Source organism: Capsaspora owczarzaki (genome assembly GCF_000151315.2).
Source record: "Capsaspora owczarzaki ATCC 30864 unplaced genomic scaffold supercont2.9, whole genome shotgun sequence".
Lineage (NCBI taxonomy): Eukaryota > Filasterea > Ministeriida > Capsasporidae > Capsaspora > Capsaspora owczarzaki.
Window position 1 is genome coordinate 393,368 of NW_011887300.1, and position 11,854 is coordinate 405,221.

An 11,854-nucleotide genomic window follows, 5' to 3' on the forward strand; every position below is an offset into this window, starting at 1 on the left:
TTTCGTGCTGCTACATGCTCCGAACAATGACCAGCGACGCCCATCAACTCGCCCAGCGCTTCCTCGCCTTTGTGAATGCGAGCCCATCTCCATTCCATGGTACGCAACTCTGCTTCACGCCATGCATGCTCTTCTTCACTCTTGCTTGCGATTGACGTGTGCATCCTGCATTCACTTCACTTCACTTCACTTCACTCACCTACCTGCCTTGTCTTGCGCTGGCTTCCCCCTCCATTGTAGCCGTCGAGGAGTGCCGCCGCACACTGCTCGCATCGTCGTTCATTGAGCTCAAGGAGAAGGAAGCATGGTCGCTGAAGCCCGACAGCAAGGTCAGGGATCCCATTGTATTACATTGGGCGCTCGTGTCAATCTCAGCATATGAGATACAAAAGTGCTCACTTGTGTTACGATTTACAATCTGCTTTTGTTTTGCTCAAATTCCCAACCATACTTGTGTTTTGTTGGTTCTGGTTGCCGACAGTACTTTTTCACGCGCAACCGGTCGACGCTGATCGCATTCACGGTCGGCGGCAAGTTTGTGCCTGGAACCAAAAGCGGATTTTCGATTGTCGGTGCGCACACGGACAGCCCGTGCCTGCGTGTCAAGCCCGTGAGCGAGCTGTCCAAGGCCGGCTATGTGTCGCTGGGTGTCGAATGCTACGGCGGTGGTCTGTGGCACACCTGGTTTGATCGCGACCTGACTGTCGCCGGTCGTGCGATTGTCCGCGCCGTTGACGGCCAGCTGCAGCACCGTCTCGTGCACATCAAGCGCCCGATTCTGCGTGTGCCGACCCTCGCCATTCACCTCAACCGCGAGGTCAACTCGGACGGCTTCAAGTTCAACACTGAGACGCAGCTCGTCCCGATGCTCGCCACCGCCGTCAAGTCCCGTCTCGAAAAGACCAAGGGCGACGACGGCAAGCGCAGGGCCGGGGTCGAAGGCAAGCACCACTCGACCTTCCTCAAGCTGCTGAGCGAGGAGCTCGAGTGCTCGGTCGACACCATTGTCGACTTTGAGCTGTGCCTCGCCGACACCCAGCCCTCCGCCATTGGCGGCCTGGAGAACGAGTTTATCTTTTCGCCTCGTCTGGACAACCTGATGAGCACCTTCTGCGCGCTCGAGGCCCTTGTGACGAGCTCCAACGCTCCCGGCTCGCTGGCTTCGGACACGAGCGCCCGCATCATCTCGCTGTTCGACCACGAGGAGATTGGCTCCCGCAGTGCCCAGGGCGCCGATTCGGCCGTCATGGAGTCCACTCTGCGTCGCATTGTCTCCAACGTCGAGAGCAACAAGGACCAGCGCGACACTGCCTTCCAGGAAACTGTTGCGCACTCGCTGCTTGTGAGCGCCGACATGGCGCATGCTGTTCACCCGAACTATTCGTAAGTGGATTTGTGCAGATGAGCATCTGTTGCTGCCGACTGGGTGGTTTTTTTGTATTTGCCGCGCGAATCTCACTTTGCTCATCCAACACCTCCACCTCCATGCAGCGACAAGCACGAGGAAAACCACCGCCCGGTCATCCACGGCGGCCCGGTCATTAAGAGCAACGCCAACCAGCGCTACGCCACCAACTCGGTCAGCGGCACCGTTATTCGCGAAATTGCGCGCAAGCACAACATTCCCGTGCAGGAGTTTGTGGTGCGCAACGACAGCGCCTGCGGCTCCACCATTGGCCCCATCGTTGCTGGCAATCTCGGCATGCGCACCATTGGTACGAGTGCAGTTGTGGTGGAAAAAGCGTGCCAAATTTTTGTGTTTGTTTGTTTGTTTGTTTTGTTTTTGTTTTTGCTCACGTCCAATTTACTTTGTCAGACATTGGCAACCCTCAATTGAGCATGCATTCCATCCGCGAAACCTGCGGTGTCGACGATGTCACCTACGCTGTTCAGCTCATCAAGGTGAGCCGTTTTGATTTTCTGTTTTGTACTGGTTGTATGTTCACACCAGCTCACCAATCACCGCACAGGCCTTCTTCGAGGACTTCCCTGCCATGGACGCTCGTCTCGATGTCGATTAGTTGACCAGGGCCTTCTCCAATGGCTTGTACTTCCCGACTCAAACACAAACGCAAAGTGCATTCAAAGAATAAAATTTTCATTCGGGCAAGTTTCCTCACTTCATCTCAAACACGATCGAGAATCAAAACTAGAAAATGTCATTCATTGTCAACATTCAAGGTCAACAACAAAGCCGAAGAAAGACAAAAATACAAAATACAACTCAATCACAACAAAATTTGGAGCATCCAATCACGACTGGCAAAAGCGTCGAAACCTCATTAAACATGAGTGTCGTTTTCAAGTCAGAGAAAAAAAAGATCAATTAAGAATTCAAATTTAGCGAAAAAGATAGGAGGGGGAAAAGGAAAAGGAAAAGGAAAAGGAACAAGAAGAGAGAGCGAGCGAAGACAAACCTCATCGATTTTCACTTTTCTTCTGTTGCTGCGTCGGCGTCGTCGCTTGCATCCTCCTTGTCGTCACTGACTTCTGAAATGCTGTCGGCAGCATCGTCACTCTCGTTCGAGTCCTCGTCTTGCGAACCGTCGTCGACGGCCTGCTGCATCAGTTGGCTGAGGAAGGCTCCAAATTGGCCCATGCCCGTTGCGTTGGCGCCATTGCCAAAGTCGGGTGCTTGGAAGGCACCTGCGCCTGGTGCGCCTCCTGGCCGGCTGGCGTCGGCAGGCTCGACGGGGACGGGATCGCGGGGCTTACTGCAGCGCTCGGCTAGCTCGGCGTAGGTGCCGCCATTGAGAATGCCAATAATCAGCACCGTCATGTTGTCGCAGCCAACGCCTCCTCGTGCGTCGCGCGCGAGGCAGTTCTCCATCAGCTGTTCGCAAATCTCGCCAAGGGGTGTCTGAGTCGCAATGCGTTGGCGCACAAAGTCTGTTACCGCCTGGTTGTTCATGACGTCCCAGATACCTGAGCAGCGAATTCGAAAAGAAGGGAGGAGAAACAGGGAGAGCTGAGCGATTGAAACTCGGACGACAAGCAAAGACAATCAAAACAGAGCTTTTCAAAAAAAAAAATACATACCATCGCATGCGAGCACGACAAACTCGACTTCTGGTGTAATTTCCATGCTAATCACGTCCGGGAATGCTAAATCGAGCACAAGAACCAAGCACAAAAAAGCACAAAATGAGTACAAACCAAAAGAACTGAAACAACGATGCCATCCGTACATGTGACAGCTTGCTCCTTGGGCCCGATGCGCGCATTGGTCTTGAAAAGAAAGTCGCCGATGGCTCGCGAGAGGGCGAGATTGCCATTCACACGTCCAAACTCGACAAAGCCGCCCGCAGCCTTGATCCGCTGGAATTCCTCTACTCGGCCCCAGGTAATTTTCCATGCACAGTCAGCACACACAGCAGTCGGATTTGAAAGCAAAGGAGACACTGAAGCTGACAAAAATGAACGCACCGGGGTTGTTGGGTTTGTGGTCATACGACAGCGGTTGGGCGACGCCGTTTTTTGATAGCAATGCTCGAGAGTCTCCGGCGTTGCCCTGTCACGCACGCGAAACAAGCAAACAAACAAATCAACAATGAACAAGTCAGATGTTTCCCAGGTTGGACGGGGGTAAGGATGCGCGACAAAGACGACGCTGAAATCAACATACGCAATAAACAGTGTTATCCTTGATCAGAACAGCCACGGCAGTGCAGCCGGAAGTGTCGTACCGCATGTTGGCGTCTAAGGTGGATCGACAAAGGGCAAGAAACACAAAAAAGGGTGAGCACAAGAAGAGCCAAAACAAAACACAAGAAGCGTGACGCAATCTCTTGCCCTCCACACTTGCCACTCGCCCACACTCGCCCACACTCAACGTACCCTTCATCATGTCCTCGTCAGTTTGCAAAAAGCCAGTCTCCAGCGCGCCCTGGAAGTTGCCCTGCTGGTATTCTGGGGCGCTGGTCACCTTGTTATGTACCACTTGCCCCGCGTACCGAGCAACGTTTGCGCCTAAACCAAGCCATTTTCAAAGGAGCCAATGTCCAAGTTAACTCTTGGCGCACTCTCAACGCAGAGCATCGGCTCCGAGATCGCCGCACGAGCGAACACTGAAAAAAAAAAAAAAATCAGCACTTACCGCCATGTCCGTCGTAAACGGCAAAGAAGGCCGCCTGGGAGTCTCCGGGTAGCTCCAAGAGGGTTGTGTGGGCGTCTTCCATGTCTGTGCAAACAAAACGAGGAACGCGAGTTGGTACAGCGAACAAGATCAAGACGCACACACAATGGAGAGCCATGCGATGCAGCTCTTTTTTTTTTTTTTTTTTTTTTTTTTTTGCTTTTTTGCTTTTTTGCTTTTTGGCGCGAGAAAACGCAGACTTTGTTTTGTCTTCTCTTTCGTTCGCTCTCTCTCTCTCTCTCTGCTGATAGTTTTTGCCTGTGATCAAAAGCAGTGTTGCGCTGTTCAACGCATCACATTCACTCAACAAGGACAACCCGCATCCAAAAAGACCGCGCTCAACGCTTTGGCAGCAAAAGAATGGAGAAAAAAAAAAAGCCATTGAAAAAAAGAAAAAAAAGCTGGTGACTCAAACGCAAGGAGCGCCTCGTTCTGGGCCACGCGACGAAGACACGGGCGCGAATCGCATGCAAACATGAACGCGTGTGCCTGGGCAGCGACGGCGGCAGACGGTGGTGGAGGCAACGAGGTGGAGCGCGACGCGCAAAAGCCAACAACGCACAAGGCACGAGAAGAAGGAAAAGGACAAAAAAATCAAACGAAAGGTTTGAAGCGATACTGCCCAGTTCACGAGAGGAAACACGAAAAGGTAGCAACAATACTCAACAAAAATAATACAAAAAAATAACAAAATAAAAAAGCCGTACTAATGCGCCAGCCTTGCATGGCCGAGGCGCCATACGTCAATCGCTTATCGGCACCCGAGGAGGTGTGCTTGTCTGTGATTGGCTCGGAAAGTACTTGACCCATGACAGCAAGCTACAGTGACGAGAAAGAAACGAGAAGGAAGGAAAGAAGCAAAGCTTCAAAAAAGCGAAAAAATGAGAAATGGAAGCCTTTTTTTTATTTTTTTTTTGTGATTTTTTTTTATTTCGTATTTTTTTTTTTACTTGGATTCTTTGTCTTGGCTCGCTTTCGTCACTCTTTGCCGAGAATAAACAAACAAAAAAACCAACTGAGAAAGCAATAAAGAGTATAAATTATTGTTTAAACAAATCAACGGGAAGCTCGCACAAAAAAACAAAAACATAAACAAAAACGCACACTCAAAAACGTCAAATCCATCACTCGACGCGGGCGGCATCGATATGCTCGCGCTTGGTCCAGGGAGCACCGGGATCAGACTCGGATGCGTTGAACGCCTCGAGGGCAGCGCGCTTCAAGCCTTGAGTTGGCGCATTGACAGGGCCAGGTTGCTGTTGCAGCCAGAGCAGCGCCTGCGATTCGAGTTGCTGCGGCACCATCCCGAGGGGCGGGAGTGTGGAATACTGTGGCTGATGCTGATGTGGTGGCAGTGGTTGGTGATGCTGCTGCTGCTGCTGCTGCTGCTGCAGTTGCTGGGCATGAGGGTGGGCCATAGATTGGTAAGGAATCGGTTGGACGTGTGAAAAGGCCATCTGTTGCTGATGATTTTGCGCTGGCAGAGCTCCCGTGAAAGTGACATGGCCACCACCGCCTTGAGAAGTGAACACGACCTGCGGGAGGTGCTGCTGCTGCTGCGAAGGCGTCTGCTGGGAAATTTGCTGCATCAGGGGTCGTTGGGCGAACGTCGTCATTGGTTGCATGGTTGGCGCAGAGTACGACACACTGACAGGTTGGCCGGACATGCTGTAATACCCACCAGAAGGTGGCTGTGACCACGATCCCATCTGCATGCTTTGGTGGGGCATCGTGTTGGAGGCCAACGGCAGGGTCATGACGCCGTCGAGGCTTGAACCAATCTCCGAGCTGCTAGTGGGTGGCTGACGTTGCAGCGGCTGTAGCTGTTGTTGCTGTTGTTGCAGGGGTTGCAGCTGTTGGAGTTGTTGTTGCTGCTGCAGTTGCGGCTGCTGTTGCTCGTAAAACACTCGACGATCAACCATTTGCGGCTGGCCATACGGAAGCACGTTGGTTTGTGCCGCGTACTGTCCAAGTTGTTGTTGTTGCTGTTGCTGCTGCTGAATCGGCTGCTGCTGTTGAATCGGCTGCTGTTGAATCGGCTGCATCGACTGCGGTTGGCCGGGCTGCATTGATTGAACCAATGAGACTGGCTGCTGATAGTACCCGCCATTCATTCCCTCGCCGCCAGCGGCAGGGAATGCCACGCTCGTCGTCGTGGTGGGGTTGGAGCCGTACGGCATGCCTTGTTGAAGTTGTTGCGGTTGGCCAGCATACGGCGGCGGCGCCGAATCGGCCGCGTAGAAGACCCGTTGCGGTGATACGTATTGCATCGACGAAAGCTGCTGCTGAGATGGTGGTTGAACGTGCATGCTGTTGGGCATTGCCGAGAGATCGGAAGGTCGGAGCCCTTGAATTGCATGGAGCTCGGACGCACTCGAGGAAGGGAGACTGCTGCTGCTGCTGCGCGAACCGCTGGGTACCCGCGTCCTTGTCGTCCCCGAAGTCGTCGACGAACCGCCTTTGAACGGAGACGGCGGTTTGCGCGTGCGGACTGGGCGACCTCCTTCGCGACCGCCTGCACCCGGCAGAGACCCATCGCTGCCGGAATCCTCCTCGTGCTCGTCCGCATCGTTGTCGTCGTTGTCGTCGTTGTCGTCGTCGTCATCGTCGTCGCCGCGCGATGAGCGTGGGCGGTCACGGGGATTGAGGAATGCCTTGGCAAATGGGTTGTTCTTGATTTTGAGGTCCTTGATGTAGTCGTTCTGGTAGGCCGTCGCGGCAATGAAGGCTGTTTCGGGAAAGGTGTGAACGGAGGTGGGTTGCCCATGCGTAGGGGCATTCATGCTCGGCACGCTGACAATGTGCAGCTGGGGCTGGTACTTGTGCAGCGACGAGAGCACAATGTTGCCCTTGGTGTTGGGTCGGTTGGTGAGCTTGAGCCGGCTGAAGCTGATTGGCCTCTGCATCCAGTATTTTCCGCTCTTGGGCGAGTCGGGGTGCACGTACATGGTTGGCCCAGTCGGTGCGTCCGACTTGCCGCCGACCCACCATTCTCCCGACACGTACTTCCAGCTAGTCAATCGGAACAAGAACAAACAAAGCAAAAGAAGGTCAATATCGCAAAAGTGCAAAATCTCAACAAAAAAAAAAAGTGCAAAATCTGCCCAAAATTTAAAAATCTCCAAAATTTGCCAAAATCTCAAAAATACACAATTGTTTGAGCGGTTTTACCGGATGCCGTCTGCGGGTGCAATGTCGAGCATGATTGCGTAGAGCGTGTTTGGGTCGAGATTGGTAATGTCAAAGCGGAGCACAGGGAACATGTTGCGGCCGGTGCGAGTGACAATCATCTCGTTCGTCGCATCTGCAAATTTAGCCCACAACTTGCTGCTTTCGAGCGCAACGTTCGGCTGCTCCAGCTCGGCAGACGGCTGGTTGTGGTACGCCACATGCTTGATGTAGCGATGCGTGTCGCTGCTGTCAAGCGCTGCTGCGGCTGCTGCTGCTGACGACGATGCCCTGGACAGGGTCACATCGCTGGTTGACGGGGTCGGCACAACAATCGGCGCGGAGGTGGCGACATTGGTGCTACTGAAGTGGTTTGACGTCATGATAATGCTGCCTCCCGCCGGTGCCATTGCTGCTGCTGGCATGTTTGCTGCATATGTCGCGGGAATATGAGCATTAAAGTGAGCAGGAGGATGTGCGGATGATGCAGCAAGTATTTGGCCTGCTGGTGAAAGAATAGGCGTGTCACTGTTGTTGTTGTTGTTGTTATTGTTGTTGTTATTGTAGTGGTTGTTATGATTTAGGTTGTCGTGGTTGCCGATGCTGCTGCCGACAATGCTGCTGCCCGCGGCGGTGCTGCTGCCGACCAGAGACACGGTGGTGGCCATGGCACTCGTCGCTGGCAGTGGTGGCGCGTGCCCGAGTGCCAGGTGCTGGGTGTGTTGCCCATGGGAAACCGACATGTGAACGAGCGACTGCGCGCCTTCCGCGAGGCTGATGCTGCCCTTCTCGGCCTCGGTCACGACGCCATGTGGATGCAGTGCGCCGGGTGGTGGGTGCTGTGCGTAGGTTTGCGGCTGTTGTTGCTGTGCTGGATGCTGCGGGTGCGGGTGGGGGTAATCAGATGCGATGGTGGCAACCGATTGCGGGGGTGGCGAGCGAAGAGTTGTGAAAGGTGGCACAGTGACACCTTGCTGCTCAAGCCCTGCTCCACCGACGGCAGCCCCGGCGTTCTCCGCGACCGAGCCCTGGGTGGACGGTGCACATGCCCCGCTGCTGGGCGCCGCGGCGGAGCTGGCGGAGGTCCCGCTCGCCGCGAGCTGAGCAGGTGTGGAATGTACCACCTCTGGCGCTAGCGACCGGAGTGACGCCGAGATCCGGGGTTTGGACGTGTCATTCCACGGCTGCGGATGGTCCGCATGTGGCTGCGGCGGGTGCTCTGGTGAGGATGGGTCGTCCGTTTGCTGATGCGATGCGGGGCTGGGCGGCGAGTCGGGAGGAGAATCGCGCATGCGGGTTGCTGGCTTTGGAGGAGAGTCGCCGTCGCCGCCATCGTCCGCGCTGATGCTGCTCATGCTGCTCAAACTGCTGCTGGTGCTGCCGATGCCGCCCCCTGCTTTCACCGGCGCCGCTGCTGGTGCTGCTGTTCCTTCTGTCGCGGATGCTGATGCAGTCGCTGCTGTGGGGAACGGACTCGGAGCGAACAGCAGCGTTGCTTTCGTCGTCATCGGAAAAAAAAAAAAAAAAAGATTGAAAATAATAAAAAGTAATAATAATAAAACTTAAAAATAAATTCTCGCACGCGACTTTGTTCGGCGAAAACGTCCACTGTTTTTTAAAAAAATGTTGTTTTAAGTGTAAAACATACGCCTTTTTTAACTGTTTGCAACAAACGATTGCAGCTGTTAAATGGTTAAAAAAACCACAAAACAAAAAACCGGCAGCCGACCACAAATAAACGTGGGTTTAAAATGTTGTTCATTGAAGCGAACGGAAGAGGGAGGATGAGTAAGACGAAAAAGACGCGGAAAAAGCGGGAAAAAGCGGGAAAAAGCGAACGAACTGAAAAGCAAGCGAAAATTATCACACTCGGATCTACGCGGTGCATGGTTGTCGGCTACTGCTTCCCGCTAACCCTCCATTTTCCATCCAGCTGTGTCTAAATCACGAGAAGAGATGGATTTGAACATTGTTGCAAAACTAGTCGAAATCTGAAAGAGGCAACAACAATTCACCAAAAAAAAAAAAACACGAGAACGGAAATTTTTTGGTGGTTTTTATCAGCCGTGCAAAAACCATGCGAAATCGCGCAGTCCATGACGGGGCAGCCTCGCACGCCTCGAAGAAGGACAGCACGAGGCGCCATTAATCGCGCTTTTGAGGACTACGGAGGATGATCTGGCAGCGGTGGGAAGCGGCGAGACGCGTTTGTCAGCACCGCTCGTAGATCCAACAACGCTTTCCCCCGCCTCCTCCGCCGCCCCCCCCCCACTACCAAACAACACCACAGGCAGCTGCATCTCCCCTCGCTCCCTCTTGACGCACTGGAACTTTCGACCAACGGGCGGCAAGCAGGAACCTCGTATCAGTCAAAGCCAGCGCTTTCGGCTTCTTAACGAACGACTCGTTCGTTTCAGCTTTCGGAGTTGGCGCTTGCCTGTTGCCGATGTCCATAGCACGTACGATGCACTGCAGCTGATCTTCCGACGTGCACCCTATCCACCTCTGTCATGTGGCTGCGCAGGGTGACCTTGGCCTGAATCCATTGTGGGGGGGGGGAGCTGGTTCTAGATCGAAAACAAACCAAAATCCTCCTCATTGAAATGAAATCCCCGTACCACCTCATCGTTTCGCTCGAGAACGGCTCCGGTGCCATTGAATGCGATGGGGCAGCCTCGTTGGGCATCATTGGTGCATTGCAGGCCTGCCAGTCCTTTGTCAACGTTCAAATTAGATATGTCGAACTAGATTTACTATACAACTTGTACTTTACACGGGAACCTGACAATCGCAGTCATCCAGAACAACACCCGGCTTGTCAAGTGCATCTTGAATCAAACGAGGCACACCACCTCCACTCAAATCGCGCAGGCAGCCTTGGTAGCCTTGAGTTGCATTGCCGCCACCAACCGGGAAAGCCGGGGACAGGCCTCCAAACAACGAGTTGCCAGTCAGCGTGATCAGGCCAGAGTTTAGCAGATTATCATGGACAAGCACATCAGGGTAGAAGCCTGGCGTTGAAATCTTTGCCGTGAATTCGCTCCCAAACCGGCTCAGGGAAAACTCGCGCCAAACATTGTCGTCAAAGGGACCGGCAAACTGCTCGTTGTGGAGATCATTCCCGGCGTTGTTGCGCAGAATCACGTTCAGGGCATTGTTGTACAGCTCCACAGTCACAGAGTCGGACGCACCCTTTTGGAGGTAGAGCACGCCGTCGGTCGTCGTTCCGCGGAACCAGAAGCGAATGTCGGTGAGGGTCCTTGATGAAAGCGGGAAGAACTCTACGCGCTCGTTGCCGGTTGGCAGGCTTGCATCCTGGCTGATGGAGCAGTCGTACTTGACCTCGCCGGTAGGGTAAGCATCACGGCCATCAAAGTGCAAGTGCTCGAGAACGATGTTGCGTATGCACCCGTGGAACATGTCGCCGCTGCGCGTCCCACCAACCTTGACGTTGCCGTTGACATTAACGTTCAGCGTGGGTCCGCCCAAGTAGTAGTGCTCCTGGACCATCTCCGTATCAATGTAGATGAAGACGCGACCGGGCGAGGTGGTCACTTCAAGTGTATGCCACTCATGGTCAAGAAGCTCGTTAAAGTCGGCCGAAAAAGACACCGGGCCTTGTCCAGCGTTGAAGTTCACAACAACTTGAGCACTGTCATCGCACAGGACGTTCACCCAAACGTCGAGAAAGTCGACCCAATAGTTGTGGCGGACACTGAAAACGCGAAACTCCCGGCTCGCAGAAGGGCCCTTGCGCAGTTTCAAGTCCAGTGACATTTGTTTGAAAAGCGTCGAGTGTGTGTTAATGGCGAGGCCATAGGCATTAGGGAAGGTGAGGTAGCCCTTCTCTCCGAAAAACACGGCAGGCTCGTCGGATGGGCAATCGGCGGACACAACCGCGGCATACATTGCCACGACAGCCACAAGAATGCAAGCCAGATGGCTGGTTTTAGCGGAAGCAGACATGAATAAAAAATGCAAGACCGATACAAGGATGAAGACGAGCGACAAGACAAAACAGAACAGAGCAGAACGGTGACAAAGGAGGAAGAGAAGAAGGACTGGCGTCCGCCGCCGCGATGCATGCCGCAATTTAAACCACCGCCCTCTCCCAAATAGGGGCTGATTCGTTTGGTAGATGCGCGACATCCCAGCGATGCCGTGCCGAAGCATTCCCATCGATCCCACGATCACACGTCTTGCTCGATCGGCGAGATTGCGCTCGAGACTGTGCGACGCTCGCTGGAACTTTAATGGATACAAATGGTAGCTACGCTCAATGGAGCTGTCGCCTGGAGCTCTCGCTTGTCCGTTTGCTCAGCGTCTGGACAAGTACGTGAAAAGTGGGAGGGTGGTGTGGGCGGTGTTAGGGTGTTTTGTTGTGTGTTATTGGGCGTGGAACGCGTCTTGTTTTATTCGACTCGCAGGATCACTCCCTTGAAAAAGGGTGCGAAGATTTTTGTCACACTCACAACTGCAACAGGCCGACCTGCTCGTAACTGGTTTCACGGTGGAAGGAGCAGAGCGGTGGAGAGTCCGGTAGGCTTGTGC

At 53.7% G+C, this 11,854-nt stretch overlaps 5 protein-coding genes across 5 annotated transcripts; 2 read left to right on the forward strand and 3 right to left on the reverse strand.

Annotated features, from left to right (window-relative positions):
• CAOG_05510 (aspartyl aminopeptidase) lies at positions 1–2,161 on the forward strand. Its single transcript, XM_004346133.2, has 6 exons — positions 1–99; positions 241–329; positions 482–1,383; positions 1,492–1,715; positions 1,817–1,902; positions 1,971–2,161. Exons 1-6 carry the CDS (start codon positions 15–17, stop codon positions 2,019–2,021), a joined length of 1,437 nt encoding a protein of 478 aa, XP_004346183.2. The 5' UTR covers positions 1–14; the 3' UTR covers positions 2,022–2,161.
• Positions 2,102–5,024, reverse strand: CAOG_05511 (protein phosphatase 2c). The gene is made up of 8 exons (XM_004346134.2): positions 4,843–5,024; positions 4,097–4,180; positions 3,838–3,969; positions 3,626–3,699; positions 3,427–3,511; positions 3,189–3,329; positions 3,040–3,105; positions 2,102–2,925 (listed from the first exon to the last, which is right to left on the reverse strand). Exons 1-8 carry the CDS (start codon positions 4,943–4,945, stop codon positions 2,429–2,431), a joined length of 1,182 nt encoding a protein of 393 aa, XP_004346184.1. The 5' UTR covers positions 4,946–5,024; the 3' UTR covers positions 2,102–2,428.
• A 156-nt stretch (positions 5,025–5,180) lies between these two features.
• On the reverse strand, positions 5,181–7,856 carry CAOG_05512 (TBX19 protein). The gene is made up of 2 exons (XM_004346135.2): positions 7,307–7,856; positions 5,181–7,147 (listed from the first exon to the last, which is right to left on the reverse strand). Exons 1-2 carry the CDS (start codon positions 7,726–7,728, stop codon positions 5,260–5,262), a joined length of 2,310 nt encoding a protein of 769 aa, XP_004346185.2. The 5' UTR covers positions 7,729–7,856; the 3' UTR covers positions 5,181–5,259.
• Positions 7,788–8,407, forward strand: CAOG_05513 (hypothetical protein; the record flags this gene model as incomplete). Its single annotated transcript, XM_004346136.1, has 3 exons — positions 7,788–7,811; positions 7,888–8,152; positions 8,307–8,407. The coding sequence occupies 3 exons, from the start codon at positions 7,788–7,790 to the stop codon at positions 8,405–8,407; spliced, it is 390 nt and encodes a 129-aa protein (XP_004346186.1).
• A 1,309-nt stretch (positions 8,408–9,716) lies between these two features.
• CAOG_05514 (hypothetical protein) lies at positions 9,717–11,269 on the reverse strand (the record flags this gene model as incomplete). Its single annotated transcript, XM_004346137.1, has 3 exons — positions 9,717–9,839; positions 9,922–10,007; positions 10,090–11,269. The coding sequence occupies 3 exons, from the start codon at positions 11,267–11,269 to the stop codon at positions 9,717–9,719; spliced, it is 1,389 nt and encodes a 462-aa protein (XP_004346187.1).
• Positions 11,270–11,854: the final 585 nt, after the last annotated feature.